Source organism: Gopherus evgoodei, chromosome 11 (genome assembly GCF_007399415.2).
Source record: "Gopherus evgoodei ecotype Sinaloan lineage chromosome 11, rGopEvg1_v1.p, whole genome shotgun sequence".
Lineage (NCBI taxonomy): Eukaryota > Metazoa > Chordata > Testudines > Testudinidae > Gopherus > Gopherus evgoodei.
Window position 1 is genome coordinate 35,468,560 of NC_044332.1, and position 20,103 is coordinate 35,488,662.

Genomic DNA, 20,103 nt, shown 5'->3' on the forward strand with positions numbered 1-20,103 from the left:
AAGATATTATAAATGATATCTTGTATTATAAATCCTTGCTAATAATTACTCCCAGTAGAAATAGTGGTTCAAAATAAATATTAGTAAAAAATACTGGTTTTGATTACCTAGATTCCATAAATTAACCCCCAAATTGACACTCAGGCTGGGATTTTCAAAGGAGTATAATAGAATTAGGTTTCTTTAGGCTTCTTAGAAAAGCCCAGCTTCAAATTGGAGTTGGCAAATAATTTGCAAAACTATTAAATTCTATATGTTTAAACAATCATATAATTTCTAGGCTTTTTCTAAATATAATGATCTGTGGCAGCTTTTGCATGCTACAAGCAATTGTCTCCTTTTGCCAACTTTTTGACTCTGTAGAGTAATTTCAGCATTGAAATATATGCTATGGAAATGAAAAACAAGATTGCTAGTTAGCTGAAAAGTTGTATTACAGCTAAAAGTATATACTTAAAACTACAAATGACCTTTACCTTTAAAAATTGTACTATGTTGCCTACTTTTGATCATCATTAATTTAAGTGTTTTTTATTCCAAGATGGCACAATTGTGAAAATGCTGAAATATAAGAATGTTCGTTATGATTTTTCCCTTACAATTCTGATGCAGTCTAAATTAATCCTATGAAAGTTAATCTGTTTCACATAAAACTAGTTCTTGTATTCTGTATGCAGCCTGTTGGGAGTTTTTCTGGCATAAAGGTTGTGTGATTGAGTCTATATTTTGTATATTTTCTCTGTAAGATAAATAATGCCAAATATTAGTAATATGTTTGCAAGAGACAAAATAATGTCTTATAATCTATTGCTGAACTAGTACAATCTTTACTGATATGAAGACTTCAGAATTTAGAAGTGTTATTATTGGTCCTTCGCCTTACACTAGCTAACATTTTTTATCAATGACCTGGAAGAACGCTTTTAAAATCATTATTGGTGAAGTTTACAGATGACTCAAAGATTAGAGGAGTGGTAAATAGTGAAGAGGACAAATCACTGATGCAAATCAATCTGGATCACTTGGTAAACTGAGCACAAGCCAACCAAATGCATTTCAGTACAGCCAAATGTAGAGGAACAAAAAGTGTTGGCCGTATTTACAGGATAGGGAACTCTATCTTGGGAAGCAGTGATTCTGAAGAAAACTTGGGGGAATGGTGGATAATCGGCTGTACATGGGGTCTGTGTGATGCTGTGGTCAAAAGGATGAATATGGCCCTGGGTATATAAACAAGAGAATCTTGAGTAGGAATATAAATATATTTGTATTTGGCACTAGTGTGACCATGACTGGAATAGTGTGTCCATTTGTGGTGTCCATGCTTCAGGAAGGATGTTGAAAAATTGGAGAGAGTTCAGAGATAAGCCATGATAATGAGAGAGAGATTCCAGTTCAGCTTATTTAGCTTAATAAAGTGAAGGCTAAGGGGCATCTTGATCAGTCTTTAAGTATCTACATCGGGAATAGAAATGTGATAGTAGAGGACTCTTCAATCTGGTGGACAAAGGTATACTAAAATCCAATAGCCGGTAACTGAAGCTAGACAAATTCTCATTGGATATAAGGTGTAAATTAATCATTGGTATAATTTACCCAGCATTGCGTGGGATTCTCCATCACCAGTAACTTTTAAATCCAGATCCAATGCTTTTCTAAAGGATATGTTCTAATTCGAGCAGAAATTAATTTTTGGAAGTCCTATGGCATGAGTTATGTAAGAGATTAGAATAGATGATCACAGTGGTTCCATCTGGCCTTATAAACTATTACTTTATGATTGTGTGATAATACGTAGATGTAATTACCATCTAGTGGAAATCAGAAATGAAATATTATGGCTCAGCTTCCCAGCAGAATTCAGTGAAGGCTTTGCATATATTTATAAAAAGCGAACATTAGTTTTAATTCTATCTGGACTTGTTAGTTTTTGACAGATCTCTTGTATAGTAGATGACGATTGAATGAAGTGAATCAAAAACAATAGTTATGATGTAGCAGGTACTTTCATTGCAAATATCAGCAGAAAGGCTTATTAGCAATGTATTGATGTAATAAGCCTTTCTCTTTGGTGCCTCTATGTTTTTTATGTTGTAGATTTTGGCCTCAGAAGCACATGATCTTGTCACCAGAACATGTATGCATTGAGCATAATTGTAGTTAAAATATTTAAGGGGACACCATCAACTTGAAAATAATATTTGAATCTGAAAATTTGATGGTGGTTTTTCCCCCAGCTAGCCCTAAAGACCCTTTCTAAACCTAAATAGGGGAGTAGAAAAACCCTTTAAAAATTAAGATTTTTTTTTAAACCAGGACATACTATTTAAAGGGTGCTTTATCAGAAAGCTGAATTTTTTTGAAATTAGTTTCAAAAAATTCAAGTTGTGTCCCTTTAAATACTGTATGTACAGTAGTGATTATGCTGTACAGTTAGCTGCTGCTCTATAATCCTTGCATTGTTTTTTATTATATGTTAATCCTGCAGAGGTTTTGAAGTCTAGAGTAGTTTCATCACAACTAATTGTTAGAATCTGTACTGTAAATATTGTACCCAGTTTTTTAATATTAGGTTGTTTCTTGGAAAAGTTTGCAGAGTACAGTTAACCTCATATTTCTTATTGCTGAATACTTGCTTTGCAAAACTTTTTCAGAAGTATACAGTCTGGTAGAACATGCGGTCTATTCTGTTCCTTTAGAGCAGAAAGCATTTACTTTTATTTTACAGTACATGTGCTCACCTATGAAGCCCCAATATACACCAGTATAAGTACTTCATCTCACCTAAGCAGCTATTTTAGCTGCATGCCTTGGTGATTTTAATGATGTCAATAATTTTCATGAAGACATTAATGAACACAGATTGGTGTGCATTCTCTTGTCTGTTTCACTTGTTCCTGCTGTTTGCTTGCATACCACCCTCATGATAAGGCTCTGTGATTACATGCTGTGCCAGAGGTGACTGTACTGTGGTGCCTAGTTAAATTGAGCCCTCAGACAATTGCCCTCTTTATAACAACACTGCTTTATAACACACAAAGTGTTTGGATCCCAAAGTCAATGTTCATAAAGCATGTGTAGTTCGTTTCACTGTTTGCTTCATTTAACGTAGTGAGCAAAATGCAGTAGTCTTAATCCAATGATAGAGGGATGTTAACAATGTACATTTGCATGAACACAATAAATGTTTCTTGTGCTGATATTTACATGTGGGGCACTGAGATATGATCATCTGTGTCAATATGAAAAACATGATTGCTCTCAACATTTTAGTTTGAATTAAATCACAATATTAACTTACATAGTTAATATGTGTCCTTCAATAGTGGCACCTATTTAACAGAAGATTAAAATCTTTAAAAGGTTGATTTTTACAAATAGATACTCTCATTAGTAATGAAAAGCTATTGCTAAAAATAATGTTTATATGTATGTGAAAACATCTTATGGATTGTGTATAAATGTAAGATATTTCAGCAATTTTCTATTCTATAAAGGCTGTTAATGAAATTAGTTTTTTGGAAGTCAGCTTTTGTGTTTAAAAAAACCCATAGCTTAAAATTTTCAAACTTGGGGGTCTAAATAAGTGGCCTGATTTTTATAGGTGATTGGTATGTACAATCAATGGGAGCAATGGGTGCTCAGAGCCTCTGAAAATCAGTACACTTATGTAGGTGCCTAACTTTAGGCATGCAACTTTGAAAACTTCGCCCTTAGTTTCCATGAATAACTTTTTGTGACAAAAGTCTAACATACACCAAACGTTATTTTACACTACTAATTTTGTGCAGAACTGTGTAGTATAAATTTTATAACGTTTTAGAGAAGAAGCTAATAAGAAGTATAACCTTTTCCAGGTTGTCCTGTCCTTCATATTCCAACATTTTAAGGATTTGGAAAGAGTTCTACAGGACTATTGATAAAATATAACATAAATTGATAACCATTTTATGCATTTCATATGTTTCATTTGGGGCTATTAAAGTTAATAGCAATTATGTTTCTTTTTTTCTTCCCTTCCCCCTTGATCTAATAGTGAAGTCATAATCTTATTAATGATTACACTAATAGCATTTCAATTGCTATTAGTGTAATAATGCAAATACTTTATAACTCTTGTACTAGGTTAAGGAGCAAAATTGATTATTTAATTACATTACAGCATAGAATACATCTTTCTAACTATAATCAATAAAGATTAGGGAATAGCACATGAAAATTAAATAGACGTTTTCTATATTGGATGTGTTTATATTTACGCAGAGGTTTAAATCTTTCCTGGGTATGAGAGAAAGGAGTTAGATAAGCAGCTGTCAATGTTAATATACACTTGAAACCTCATGTTCCAAGGTGCTGAAAGATCATACTGTTCATTCAAATCTATCAAAATGCAAGTCTTACCCTCTGAATATATAAAACACGTTAACCTTTGGAAAATAATTAACAAGGTGCTACTAAAGTTTGTCAGGTGGAATAATATGGTGCCTATTATTGAAAATATCATTTTTTCTACATTATCATCCATTGTGTTATATGGAAGCACAAAAAATGAGCCTGATTTGTTCTCCTTTGTAGAGCCAGGCCGAGGCCCACTACAAAGGAAGTAAACATGCCAAGAAGGTCAAAGCATTAGAGGCAACGAAAAATAAACCAAAAGCTGGTTCTTCCAAGGACAGCGCAAAGGCTAACACAAGCTGCTCTGCCACGCCAGTCACAGGCAACATCTCTGACAAATCAGGTCAATGACAATTTTTGTTCTCTACATTCTTTTCTTGTCCTTTTTTGTGTTTGTGTGAGAGTCTGACTGAGTATTAGTGGTCTGTGACTTGTTTTTGTAAACTGCTAATATGCTTTGCTATACAGGAATGATTGTATTTGATATTTAGTACCAAAACATCTTTAACACGCTTGAAACATTCCCTATATCACAGTGCGTGCTGAAGCTTAATTTCAAATAATATTTATAAGACTCTCCTGTGAAATTTATATTTACAAAATATGCAACATGTTGTCCCAATGCCATCTAAACTTGTGATTGTGAATAGATTAGAGTTGCTCTATTCAGCTTCCATTGAAGTCATTGTGTGTGTCTTGAGGGCAAAAATTGTCTCCACGAAACTCCCTTTCTGAATAGGGGAGGCCTGCTCAAACCAAATGAGGATAGTTATGGCTACAAAAATCTCCTTCAACAAATACATGGAAGCCTTTTGGCATAGATTTTTTTTTTTATGGCTTCCACAACGTCACGTAAGCTTCCATGTTGTTTGTTCTGCTGTTTCTTCTTGTAATCTCAGAAATATTGTTGACCCTAGTGTGTGTGAGTTAGTGTTTCAGTTTTACTCTGTTCCCTCTGTGATATGTTGCTGAATAAAGCAGAACTGTTTACTGAACTTTCTGGCACAGTGTGAAATACTAGTATAATCCTTATCCAGTAGAAAGCAGCCACTATGGGTTTTCCAGGCTATGAAATGCAATAGACTTTGTCTGAGAGGTTTGCTGCTTCCTTCATGACCACTGTTTATCACCCTTTTTCCAGGAGCTGTGACTTATTCTCATGCTAATGGCTGTTTAGGACTCAATCCTGCATTCTTTACACAGGCAAAACTGTCATGGATTGGGCCTTTAGCCTGAAAAGGTTGAGGTTCAGTTTGGTTTACCTAATCCGCCTACATTTTGGTTTAATGTGAAACAATATAAACCCAGATAGCATTTTCCAATAAATAAAACCAAGATTTTATAAAACAATAAAGCAGATGGCGGGCACACAGTAATGGTCAATATAACTGAAATAAGAGAAGAGTGAGTGAATGGAGAGGCAGGTTCCAGTCATGTTCTAAAATTAGACAATGAAAGAGAATTTAATTGCAAAAGGTATGTGCAAATGCTAAGATATTTTAAAGCACTCTAACTTTGTAGGTCTTGCAATGGAAAATATCTCATGTTTTCTCCTTGAATGTAAAACTAAAAAACAAACAACCCCCTAAAACTGAATCTACTGTTTAGCTTGAAAATTTCAAGTCAAAATAGCTGTCACTCCATTTCTACTGCCACTTATCCAGGTTTTACTGTCATACGTGTTTCATTGTAGAAGCCTGTGGTTGCAACTTTATTAAACTTGACGAAAGCCTGGGGTTACCCAACAAATTTTAATCCCACCAATGACAATTAAATCAAAGAATAGACCCCCTGTTGGTCAAAACAAGGGTCCAAATAATGGGAGTTGGAATCTCCTTCACTATATCACAAGACCAATCCTCCTTCTGGCAGATGGGGCCCACCAGTAGAGAGATGTTTTGTATAATGCTTGAGCTAGACCACAAGGCTGTCCCAGGCATACTTGCCTCATGCCATGTGCCTTTACCCACTTGCTCTCTAATCCATGCCTAGTTTTAGAAAAGGATTAAGACCCCTAATTCCACTACAAGGGACTCCAGCCTACAAAGTTGTTACCATATCATTATTTATTTGTTAACATGAACTAAAAAAAATATCCTGGGTACCTTTCAACTTCACACTAATGCAGGTTTTTCTAGCATTCAGAATAAATCACAATGGCAGATCAGTGAACTGCTGCCTTAGCAGCTAAGAACAAATGAGCCCAAAAGGTACAGGTCCCTATGGAAGAGGCGGAGTCATAACTGCCTGACCTTGCTCTGCTGAACTTGGCAAGTAAGATCCTGGTGGGGAGCTGGGAACCTGTTTGAAGCAGTCGATTCTACAAGCATACTTTCAATGACCATATCACCATCTAATCCCAGAGCTACTGAGTCAGAGATGGAGTGGGAAAATGCAAGGGAAGTTTTATTAGGTTACTGTCTAGAAAACCAGATAATGCTATCTATTAGATGTGATATTTGTAAAACTGTAGTAGAAAAAATGTGTATGTTAGAGTGGGTTTTACCTTATTGTATGTTTGCTGCAACAGAGAGAATCATTTATGTTGCCTTTGGGAATCTGGAGAGTGATAGTTTTTTGGGTTTTTTTACTCTTAATATTTCAGCATATCTTTGTCTCTGAGAGATGGGTTCTTTTTAAGATCTGTATTATGGGTACATTTATTTTAGTAGGTCTTAAAGATTCCTAATGTGGGACCCTTAGCTTGCATCTGTATTTTTGTTTCTCTTTAACTCTATTTCTCTTGTTTTGCAAAGCTTTAAGTTCTCTTTGCTCATCTTTGGTTCTCTGTTCTTTTTTGGACCCGTTTTGTAATTTTTCTACCATTGCTGTATCAGTGCAGTGCTGCTTATGGTAGCATAGCATAGATGGGGAGTGTTTATGTAGACTGACCTCTGGCTTTTACCACTGTCATCTACATGTGCTCTGAACAGGGTTAGAAACTTTGGTGGTAGATTGCCAATGACCTGTTTTACATTAATGCTTATGTGATGGTCACCATCTTGGCCAACACAATGGAGATTGAACTGGGGACTTCCAGAGCTGAAAGAGCTAGCTTGAGCTAAAGAGCCAAACAGTCTAGCTAGGAACAGGAGCGGCGCCAGGGTTTCTGATGCCCTAGGCGGACGGCCATTTTGCTGCCCCCCGCGGGTCCAGTGGACCCACCGCAGTCATGCCGGCGGACGGTCTGCTGCTGGAAAGGCTCAGTGGAGCTGCCGCAGCAATGCTGGCAGGCGGTCGGCTGGTCTAAAGGCTCTGGGTGGACCTGCCGCAGGCATGACTGTGGTAGGTCCGCCAGAGCCTTTAGACCAGCGCACTGTCCGCCAAAATGACTGCGGCAGCTCCACCGGAGCCTTTCCAGCAGCGGACCGTCCGCCAGCATGACTGCGGTAGGTCCACCGGACCCACGTGCTGCCCCCCCCCGGCAAAATAGCGCCCCCCAAAAATTCTGGCGCCCTAGGCCATTGCCTAGGTTGCCTAAATGGTAGCACCGGCCCTGGCTAGGAAGACTCTCAGCCTCCATGGATCAGGCACTGAGAGGGACCTGAAGCACTCACTCACCAGTAGGTTATGTTTGTGATGGTGTGACCGCAACCATAGGAGAAATTTCAGTGTAAACACTGCTTGCATGCGTGCCCGCTCTCTCTCAAAGACCAAAGGCAAATTCACATAAGTCCTTTTTGTTCAAACATTTTGAATAGTCCTCGGAGAACTTGGCTACTGCAGGTAAATATGATTTCAGGCAGATGTAGGGGGCTGAATTTGGACCTAGAGAATGATGCTACTTTTTTAATCTGTTGCTGTGAGAAGCAACAATCTCCTCTTGTGGTGTTAATAGGATACTGTGACTCAAAAATAAGCTATTGTATTCACTGTTCATTAATCACCATGATATTAAAAGCCAATATTATGCTTCAGTGGAGCTTATCTGGCTTTGTGTAGCCAGAATACAAGAACAGTGGTTACTGGTGGATTATATTCCATAGGTTTGGAGTTCTAGCTGAATCATACTTTGGCGAGGTACTTACTTTTGAGCCTCCAACTCTCCTCTGTTTAGGAATATCTAACATTTGTGTGTTCTTTTCTCTGTCCTGTATTATCTTGTCCTTATTAGCCTGCTTCCGTTTTTCTTGACCTTTGTATGTTTAGCTGTTGAAATTTTACTGTTAATTTTGTTGTTCTCACAACAAAATTTTGGTGGCCTCAGAGTGCAACCACCAACACTCACCGGTGGCCACATTGACACTTTTTTCCCAAAAGATTTAATTTAAGTTTAGGAAAAACAATTACATACGTACAGATGCACATCCAAATCCCTGTAATTTATATTTGTAGGGTTTTTTTGGCAGACTCAATGAAAGTAATGCTGCCTCCCCGTTCCGGAGTGATATATGTATATATGTTAGTATCACAGTGCAGTTAGTAGCTATCTGGGAGGCTATGAAAAGTGATAAGTGATATTAACAAACATACAAGTATCACTTTTCACAGGTAGCTAGTAAGTCTGCTGTGAAAAGTGATACTTGAGTGTTTGTTGTTATCACTTTTCTCAGCAAGCCCCAGGACCCATTATGCCCTGGAGTGGGGGATGACCAAAGGGGGAGGCAGCAAGGGACAGAGGCGATGGTGGGATAGATGCATGGCCAGTGTTGAGGGGGATGGATGTGGGGCTATGGGAGGTTGTGTGGGCCACGAGCAATGGGGATGGGTGATGAGTCCCACTGTCACGTGGCCAGAGCCAGGGCCTGGTGTCTGCTGCCATGTGGCCAGGGCCAGTGCCTGCTGCCACAAGGCCAGAGCCCGGGGCTGCGTGGCTGGAGCCAGGAGTCGGCGCTCATGCCTGCAAGGCCAGGGCTTGGCACCCGGGGCCAGCTCCCGCCACCACATGAACAGAACTGTGGGTCGGCACCTGCTGCTGAGCAGCTGGGGCAGGGGATTGGCACCAGGGGCTGGGGCCACACCAGCCAGAACTGGGGGCCAGGCGCTGACCAAAGCTCCACAGCTGGTGCTGGGGGTCAGCACCTGGTGCCCGACGGCCAGAGTCAGAAGTTGGTGCTGAAAGCCCTGCGGTTGGAGCCCACTGCCATGGAGCTGGGGCTGGGGGTCGTCGGCACCTGGGGCCAGTGCCCACCACTGCGTGGCTGGAGTCCAGGACTAGAGCCGGGAGCCAGGGGCTGAAGGCTGAAGGCCACGTTCTTGTGACCGGAGCCGGGGTGCGGGTGGTCAGTACCTGCTGCCCCATGCACAGTTGGAATCTGGGGCTGCACGGCCAGGCTCCTGAAGTCCCACCACTGGAGCCTGCAACCCAAATCCTCTTTCCCCAAGGTTGGTCATCTTGCTCCTGCAGCGTTGTGTCCCACCTGTCTCCAGAGGCGGTGCAGGGCGGCACATCCAGGAGCAAAAAGGAAGAAGTGGGAGGGGCTGATGCTTTTCTCTCCCCTCCCCCCCTCAAATCGCTACCCAGGAGGCTGTTGTGGCCGCAGAAAAAAACCCTGGTGGCCTCATTTGGGAAATGTTCTAGATCATTAGGGTTATGAAATGAGTCATTCACTGTATAACCTCTGGTTAATTCCCTCTTCCCAGCTAGTATGTATTTGTGGAAGAATTGGTCCTCTTAAGGAACATTAGCAGAAGTTTGAGATATCATGTTTGGAGAAAGGGCCATATGGCTGGTAGTTTTTAATGGCACTGATGGAGGGGGCACAGTGGTCTCTTGTTCAAACCTGTGGCCCTGTGAAGATGAATCTAAGTCATTTTTGTTTTTAAGGTAAGTTTCTAGCTCTTTTTCTGAAATAACCAATATAAATCAATGTCAACAAATAGTGAGGGTTGAAAAACCTAGCAACTAGCTTCCTTCCACAGAAGTGGAATCGGGGGGGCAGCAGGGCAGGGAGACCTAATTGCCCTATTCTGCCATGCCACACATGTTTATGAAAAAGCAGACAGGTAAGTGTGAGGTGTAACCCACAGAATCACCTCAAACCCTATCTAAAAATCATCAACCTGAATCTGTGCTGAGTGGTTAGACATGAAACAGATAAATTTATGGGGAGAGTTGTTTTGCAGGCCTAGCCCAAAATGCTAATGCTCAGCTCTCTTTGAGGCTGCTGCTCCTGTGGGCTCAAACCCTGCAAGGAACTTTTCTAAGTAGTAGAACTGAACATGCTGAGTCACATTTCCTCCAGAAATCATGATGTGATGGGATCTTTCCAGTTTCTCAGTACTGATCCTATTTCTTCATCAACTAGGAATGATGTGTGATGTCCTGAGACAGGCCTCAATTCACATTTCACAAGTCCATCATCAGGTCACTCCCTAGTAGTATCACTTCTGTTGCTTCTTAAAAAATAATCTTTCTGCCAAAGGTAAAGATTTAACTCTTCCCATATGCCTATTTGTGTTTTTAAAATGGATTATCCAAACAAAATCCTTATATTTCACCTGAATGTTTACCTCCATTCATAATTTCCTGCTCATTTTAAAGAGGGTATCTGCATAATTGCCAATATTTAGGGGGCTTTTTTTGCCAGTGATAAGTCTCCAGACAACCTAGTGAATTTGGGGAAAATATGGCCTCTGCAGTTGGACATAATTCTATATGCTCTGGTAAATTCAAGGTTATTTCTTGTTAGTTACCAGGGCCTTGAAGTGCAGGCAGTTTTCAGGGCATTTATTCTTTAAGAATTTTCTCTCCTATTAAACATCATCCAAACCTTAAATTCTAAGCCACTGATATTGTGATATAGTATCCATACATGTCTCTTAGTTCTGTGTGTGTACAGCGTCTAGCGCAATGGAGTCTTGATCTTTGACTGGGAATCCTAGGCACCACAGTAATACAAATAATAAATAATGTTGATGATGGAACATTTTATGAAAAGTGCAGAAATCCCAGAACTAGCCATGCAGAAGTGCCTATAAACCAATGTGAGAAACAAAATGGGTGAGGTAATATCTTTTATTAGACCAACTTCTGTTGGTGAGAGGGACAAGCTTTCAAGCCACCCAGAACTCTTCTTCAGGTCTGAGAAAGGTACTCCAAGTAAATGCAAGATGGAACACATTGCTTAGCATAAGTAGTTAGCACATATTCTAAGGGACCATTCAAGGTAGTGTCATGAAAGTGGTGAATCCAATAGGAGAGTGATAGCTCTAGCCGTGTAGACCCTCTAGGCAAGCAACAGTGACTTTTCTTGAGCCCTGCTGCTGTGCTCAGGTACTGTTCTGCTGTGTGCAGAATAAATCTCTGCAGTCCTGAAGTCTTAAACTCCACCTGTCCTGCAGAAAGTGGGGTTGTGGGATTCTGTAAAATAGAAACTCATTGTTACTCGGTGGGTTTCACCCCATGGAGCAGGAAATTCCCTATAGCACAGGTTAAATGTTAAGGCTCCTAGGCCCTTATCCAGCAAAGCACTTAACCTTATGTTTAACTGGATGTATGAATAGCACTGATGTCCTGCTTCCTTGACCATTAGCCTTTGCGGACAACATTGGCAGTATCCACAACACGAAAGGGAGAATGTAATTTGAGAGGAAAAAGACAAAGAAAGGTAAGGGCACCAGATGGGGAGACTGAGATGACTTCCGGGGAGAGCAACACACATAGCCTTCTTAACAGTGGGAAGCTGAAAAGCCTGAAATTTTCACGCCTCACACTCCTGCCTCCAGTCTCATGTCTGCTATTTGAAAAATAAAATATTTTTGTCTTAAAATCAGGAAATAATATGTCACTTACCGCAAGAGAAACTGTCTGGGTACAATGCCTGGCCACAATCTAGAACAGCCCTTAAGCACTTGCTTAACTTTAAACACATGATTAATCTGACTGAAGAGATGCTTTCTTCAGCTGGACTGCCCTAACCAAAATGGGAAGAGTGTGCGCCAATCTTTCCCCAGCTACTGCAGAATAGAGTTGCAGTTGGCTCTACAGTGTTATTTTATGGAATACAGTAGATTTATAGTTGCATCAATGCCATGCATGGGTGTGCATAGACATAATAGCAATGTCAGTGTTCATGGTGTATAGTAAAAGATATTGTCGCACAGACTTTGCTCCTATAAGGAGAGACTTCATAAATTTGGTAGGCGTTTTCAAAGGAGCTATTTATATATTGAATCTGTCAACAGCTTTGTTGGGTTGCCTGTCCACGCAGCTTTTCTTATCCATAGCAGTGTGGTGTGTTTGTTAAATATCTTCTCTGTGGGTTTGCCAGAAATTCCATTTTCTCAACTTTATTGCAGGCAAATACACTAAGAATAACAAAAACTGATTGAAAACAATCCCAAAATGTACTTACAATGTATTGAAATGGTAAACTATGTCATAGTCATGAGAAATAATTTTAATTGATACAATAGTTATGGTGTCTGTATACCACACTTGTCTGTTTATTATTGCCGGGGGAGGGTGTTTCTTTAAGACAGTGCTTGAATTTTTAAATAAGAAAGCAGTAAGGAAAATAGAAATGGGGAAAAGAGATGTGGAAGAAGAAAGAGGGTGGAAAAGAGGATAGTGGATAAGTTAAAGGATAAATGTTTGGGAAGAATGGTGATCTAGACACAACGTGAAAGGTGAAATTTATGGGCTAAAATCTTGTGGAAGATCCCAAAAGGAAAAGAATTCATGCAGGCTGTTGTTTCTTAAAAGGGTGATAATCTCTGTGATGAATGAGGATATCATTTGCTCCTGTTTGGCAGGATCAATTTAATCCCCTATATAAGTAATACAAGTTTTAAAATTTAAGAAATCCAAGTCAAGTCTGCTCCTACCAGAGCTGTAATTGGCCATTTGAAATGGAGGGTTTTGGGTCTTTCCATTAGAATAGGACTAGCGCTTCTAATACTAGTCTTCTAAAATAATCCTGGAAGAAGATTAACTTCATCTATACCTAATAAGGACAGTCTGGGCAAAGTTGAGGGGGAAAAGTAAGTAGTAGGAGAAGTAAGGTTATACTCTTGGTGCCAAGGCAGTTAGTTTTATCACATCACCAGAGTGTAAGTAGTAGAGATGCCAGAGTGCTAATACCTCCAATAGTTTGGAGTCTAAACTGAGTAGAATTTTGCCCATGACTAATATTAGTTCTGCCATAGTGAAGGCTGTGCTGAGATGTGCGCTTGAAACAGGTTTAAAATTCCTCTTTCACACTTCAGTAATTGAATTTAGTCTCCAAATTTCAAATGGCCCAGGTGCTGTGTGGGTGCTTTGTGCTACACATTTTTGGCTGTAAAAGTGACTTAGCTGCCAACACAAGTATTATCCTAGCAAAGGGGGATCCTACAGTTGCATGAAGTCAGTATAGCAACTACGCTCCAAATACCGCACCACCACAACCACCCCTGCACGCACACACCATGATTTTGTTTGTTTTAGCCAATGTTCGTTTTTATTACCATTCTTAATGACTTAAACATTTGAAACAAACCCATTTATATCTATGGGTTAGTAGTTGCTGGGGGGTGGAAACCTGGTTTAGGAAGTGGGGACATTCACAGCTGTATATGGAATCTGTGGAGACCATTAAAAAAAATGCAGTTTAGATGTCTGGCATACAAACACATCACATGCAAAGCTTTTTATTATCACTCCAATTTTAATTCTGCAACTGCTTGTAAAACTAAGTTATAGTATTAGTGTGTGAAATGTATTCTGTTTCTTATAGCCTTAAAGCTGTAAATACAAGCAATAAAGTTGCTCATTATTTCCAGATAAAGAAAATATATTTGCAGCTTATTTGAAATGCAGTTTGTGGGTCAAATCCTGATGTCCTTACTCAGTACTTACAGTACTCAGGCAAAACTGCCCCTGAAGTCAATGAGAATGTACAATTACATGTGTCATTTAACTGAAATGAAGATGAGTGTTTCACAGTTAACTTCAGTGGTGGTTTTGCCTGAGCAAGTACTGAGTAAGGAGCTCAGATACAGCCCCACATGAATATACTTGCATGCAAAATGCCAGTTCATCATCTTTCTTACATTTATTTAGACACCCGGGGGGGGGGGGGTTGTCATAACCTTAGTCCCAGATTTGGACCTTAGCGTCCAAAATATGGGGGTTAGCATGAAAACCTCCAAGCTTAGTTACCAGCTTGGACCTGGTACTTGCTGCCACCACCCAAAAAATTAGAGTGTTTTGGGGCACTCTGGTCCCCCTGAAAAACCTTCCCTGGGGACCCCAAGACCCAAATCCCTTGAGTCTCACAACAAAGGGAAATAATCCTTTTTCCCTTCCCCCCTCCAGGTGCTCCTGGAGAGATACACAGACACAAGCTCTGTGAATCCAAACAGAGTGACTCCCCCTCTCCGTTCCCAGTCCTGGAAACAAAAGTACTTTCCTCTTCACCCAGAGGAAATGCAAAATCAGGCTAGCAAATTCAACACACACAGATCTCCCCTGATTTCCTCCTCCCACCAATTCCCTGGTGAGTACAGACTCAATTTCCCTGAAGTAAAGAAAAACTCCAACAGGTCTTAAAAGAAAGCTTTATATAAAAAGAAAGAAAAATACATACAAATGGTCTCTCTGTATTAAGGTGACGAAATACAGGGTCAATTGCTTAAAAGAATATTAAATAAACAGCCTTATTCAAAAAGAATACAAATCAAAGCACTCCAGCACTTATATTCATGCAAATACCAAAGAAAAAAAAACATATAACTTACTATCTGATCTCTTTGTCCTTACACTTAGAAACAGAAGATTAGAAAACAGAACTACTTCTCCAAAGCTCAGAGAAAGCAGGCAGACCGAAAACAAAGACTCAGACACAAACTTCCCTCCACCCAAAGTTGAAAAAATCCGGTTTCCTGATTGGTCCTCTGGTCAGGTGCTTCAGGTGGAAGAGACATTAACCCTTAGCTATCTGTTTATGACAGGGGTTAATTGTTTTCAATCATTTTAGTAGCTGTGGGTTAGAATTTTAGAATTAGTTTTGCCCCAAATGCAAGTAAAACATGTTTTCCAGTAAAATGTTTCAGATTCAGAGATGCAGGTAACATTATTTTTGTTGTTTAGCAGATGAACCAAAGCATTTTTTAACACAAGTGAAAGGTACCTGGATGTAATACAAAAAGTTGGCTTTATTCTTTTAATATTTTTTCTAAGCATTCCTACATCATTGTATGCTTGAACAGATACATGCAGTATTGCAAAAAATTTCCCCTCCAGTACCTATAAAATCCATATGACCAAGTTTGCAACAGGAATATAAAATATTTGCAAAATAATAAATATCTGGTGTCTGCAAAAGAGAGATTAAACAAACCAATACATTTACTTTTGCCCATATGTGAGCCATATATTGCAATGAAAAAGTCTACAATACTGTGTACAGTATTTCTAGTTTGTCCACTCTATATTATAATTTCCCAAGCTTGGCGTAGGTTTTCAGCTGTAGCCAATATACATCAGTACAGCTGAGGAAGGTGAGAGACAAAGGTGGTTTTAAGTTCTGTCCAGCTCCCCACACCAGCAAAGTATCCCTAGAACACAAACACCCCCTGAACTTCATACTTTACCCCAGGAATGCACCTTATACCAACGGTGGCCATGGTATTCCCTCATTTGGGCAGATCCACCATATTTTCTGCAGCATTGAAGTGTTGGCAGAGTAGGGACATGAATCTGGTTTAATGTGTGTTAATTTCTATTGAAAGTCTTCCCAACCTATTTTGCTATGGATGAGGTATGTCACTGGAAAGCCAGAGACCTATGAGTGTGCATTAAGCTCTTGAGTTGGCTTGTTGTTTTTGTGTTTGTTTTAGTAAGTGAACTGGTTCCTTTTCTGTTGTGAATTGACATATCTCCATAGAAGTCAATGGAGCAATGTAAGTTTACACCAACTAAGAATCTGGCCCTCTGTATGCAAATTTGCATGTGGATAGATGAAGTATAAGATTAGATTCAATTGAAAATAAATCCTTATAACTACTACAGTAGCTTTTTGTCAGAAATTCAGTCTTTGGCAAATAATCCTTGGTATACTAGTAACTAGGAAAAGTTTACAGTCTCACAGAGGTTTGCAGGTTGTAAGTCTGAAACCCAGGCATTGTATCTATTTGGTGATGGAGAGGGAAACGGGTGATGGGAAAGTGAGGCCTGTAGCCTGCCTTCAACAAACAGAATAAGAGAATTGTATTGTTACATAGCTACATCCTAGTCCTACTCACACTCCTCACAAAACCCCCACAATACTTACCACAATAGGCACACTGCTCAGGAGAAGCCCAGGACTGAAATATAAGGGAACATTGTGGGTCAAGATTGTGCAGTAGCAGAGTTGCATGTGGCTGTTTGTACTTTTCCTGACTCTCTAGCAGGTCCATTTTCATTGGTACAAAACTCACCCAAACTTTCAAACAAAAGTATTTGAGGGCATACATATATTTTGATTAGTTAAAATCATTTGAAATCCTGAAAACAAGCCAAAATTTTTATAAGAAAGTAGCCTAAGGACCTTGGAATGCAGAATCAGAAATAAAATATCACAGAATTTAACAAGTGTCAACATCACCACTGTACCAAGTCCAAACAGATAATACTTCTGGAAATGACAGTTCATCTCAGCAACTTTAGCAGTAGCAGTGTGATTAATCAAATAATCAGTTTAGTTACAGAGCACTCCCATGTTTTCAGAGCTGTCAAATATTCTCTGATGTAGCCACAACATCTCTAAAATAAGTATCTAGCTTATTTCAGTCTACGAAGATATTTGAGATTTAATACTATACATTTTCTAGCTTCTATTTGCTACTCTTTTTTTTTAAGCAAAATTGTTGTCCTTATACTATGCAGACAAAAATAGCCTTTTAATTAAATAAAATCTGGCAGTTTGTTTCAAAGTAGTATGTTGAAGAAAAATATTTACAAACATGAAAAGTAGCCAAGATGTTAAGAAACATTGCACTGTGCTGATTTGCAATGTTGTTTTTCCAGTACAGAGCCCTACAGGCCTCTCACTCACTTCTCACTACACTGCATAACTGGTTAGGTTGTAGATATGCTGACTACACCCATTATTTTCTCCATATTGAGAAAATGGAGAGAGCAGAAAATAATTACTTCAGAATCTCATATCAAAACTGGCTAACTTGTCTTCCTGAGTGCCAAGGAGAGTAATGTAGTTATGCTTTTTCTGTTCCTTTTTTGGTTTGTTTTTGAGTGATATGGAGATGTAGGAAGGGTGCTTATGAATGCAGTAAAGAATGTAACTATTAATGACTTAATTGCTTTCTTACTTCTTTCTAATTTATTATGGAGACAAGGTAAGTGAGGTAATATCTTTTATTGGACCGACTTCTGCTAGTGAAAAAGATAAGCTTTCACGTTTCCACAGAGTACTTGGACAGAGCTCTGTTCTTGGTCCTCTTAATTTCTCCCTCTACACCTTATCTCTGGGTCTTCACATCCACAAAAACAATTCTACTACCGTCTTTTTGCTGAAAAACTCACTTACATATCTGCTCCAGACCTTTATGATCTGTCTCCACACTCTACCTATCATCTCTTATTTACTATCAAGATGATGATTCCTTTCTCCAGTTGGCCTATGATGCCAGCCTCCATCACCTGCTTGCTAAATTTTCAGTCACCTTTGTGCCTTCTTCCATGCTGCCCCTCATGCATGGGAGGAATTCCACATAAACAATCCACAAAGCCACTCCCTTGGTCTTCACATCTCTCCTTAAACTCTCCTTTTCTGTGATGCCTACAAAACAACTTGACAACGGTTAGGCTACTGGTGTGCTGAGACCACTGCCTGTCATGCTGACCAATACCGTCTCACTATTTCCTAGTACTCCTCCATCCAGCTGTGTCCATCTACTGTCTCTTGTCTTATACTTCACTTGTAAGATGGTTGGGGCAGGGAAACATCTTTCAGTTGTGTGTTTGTGCAACGCCTAGCAAAATGGGGCCTGATCCATGACTAAGGCTCCTAGATGCTACAGCAGTGGTTCTCAAACTTTTGTACTGGTGACCCATTTCACACAGCAAGCCTCTGAGTGCGACCCTCCCCCTTATAAATTAAAAACACTTTTTAATGTATTTAACACCTTTATAAATACTGGAGGCAAAGCAGGGTTTGGGGTAGAGGTTGAGAGCTCGTGACCCCCCCATGTAATAACCTCAGGACCCCCGAGGGGTCCCGACTCCCAGTTTGAGAACCCCTGTGCTACAGTAATATAAATAATAAATAATATCAACTAACTGGCTTCTTTTCAACATATTTGGTTGCCATATTCTGTAATGTATGGGAGGAAGAAATGTGCTGTAACTAACATACAAAATAAATGTCAGTTTCAGTTTTAGGTCAGATGTGCCAAATATCGAAAACGTTAAATCCAAACTTCTAATTTCAGTAGTAAAAGTTTTTACCCTTTGATGAGCACTTTCACTATGGCCAGGTCTAAACTATAAACTTGCATCGGTATAACTATGTCGCTCAGGGGCATGAAAAATCCCCACCCTGAGCAATATAATTACACCGACTGCAGGTATAGATAGCGCTATCTCAGCAGGCGGGTCTCTCTACAAGAGAAGCTCTCCTGTCGTAGTAGTAGTAGTGCCTTTACAAAGCACTACAGCAATGCAGCACCACTGCTGCAACATTTTAAGTGTAGAACTGCCCAAAGTCTGTCTGTAATGATGCCAATTTAATTACATGCGTATGCATTCCAGGGAACATCCTTGGATCGTATACAGTTGTAATTAATTTAATTAACATCACTGTTGCTTCACACTACAGTGGAAGAGTATTTTTACAATAAGAATAAAAAAAGTGATAAACCACTATGGGCCTCTCTCACCACTGCACACTCCAAAGGCCACTTACTGCAGCCTAGTTATTTTCGTGGACAGGTATGGTACTGTTGCAATTACAGGGCCAAATTCAGACTTGGTATAACTGGTCATGACTCTGGCTTCAAAGGAGTCCTGCCTACTTTACATCAGGTCTGAATTTGACCCACAATCAACACTTGAATATCATGTCAGTGCCTTGTAACTCAATTTGTATGAGAATTCAGGGATATTACGGGAAATGGCTTAGCAACAAATTCATTAAGGCTCTTCAGAGTAATCAAAAATTATACATATTTATAAAAGTCATTTCTTCAGCAGTAACATTGTGGCACAGGGAAGCACTTATCACAACTGAAGTCTATAATCTTTAAGTGTTTACGTCTATACATGTATATCGGTTCCAATATTCTCAAACACATTAATCTGTTTAAAGGAACTTCATTCCATTTCTGGAATAATGAAGCTGAGATAGCTATGCTGTGGTTTAATTGCATATTAACCATTTTATTTTATTTTATTTTACTGGCTTTTTCCCTGCAACATTGCTGGCGTCGTCTTTAACATTTTACAGACAGAAGCTGAATTAGCAATCCTGTGGAGTTTTGTCACTCACTTTTGCATAGGACCAAAAGGAAACCATACGTAAGGAAAAAAGCTATTTTTTCACCTTCTTGACCATATATACTCAAACTTTTCAAGAATGGTCTCTCCATTATTCTCTCTTATCAACCAGGATGTAGATAGAGGAAGTTCTGAAAATGTATAGCCATTTTTAGGAGAGGGGATTGGTAAATGTTTTCCAAAATATCAAGATGTAGGATTCTCTAGTGCCTAGAAAAGGAGTCTTGGATGGAAGGACTCCTGGTTTCTACCTCCAGTTTTGACATTGACTTACTGTTGGACTGTAG

At 39.4% G+C, this 20,103-nt stretch overlaps 1 protein-coding gene across 5 annotated transcripts in view; it reads left to right on the plus strand.

Annotated features, from left to right (window-relative positions):
• Positions 1-20,103, plus strand: part of ZNF385B (zinc finger protein 385B) — a 240,067-nt gene that overhangs the window by 206,014 nt on the left and 13,950 nt on the right. For all 5 annotated transcript variants that reach the window (XM_030580937.1, XM_030580938.1, XM_030580940.1 and 2 more), the window contains one exon: positions 4,576-4,738. In XM_030580937.1, coding sequence (XP_030436797.1) covers positions 4,576-4,738 — 163 coding nt within the window. The remainder of the gene's footprint in view (positions 1-4,575; positions 4,739-20,103) is intronic.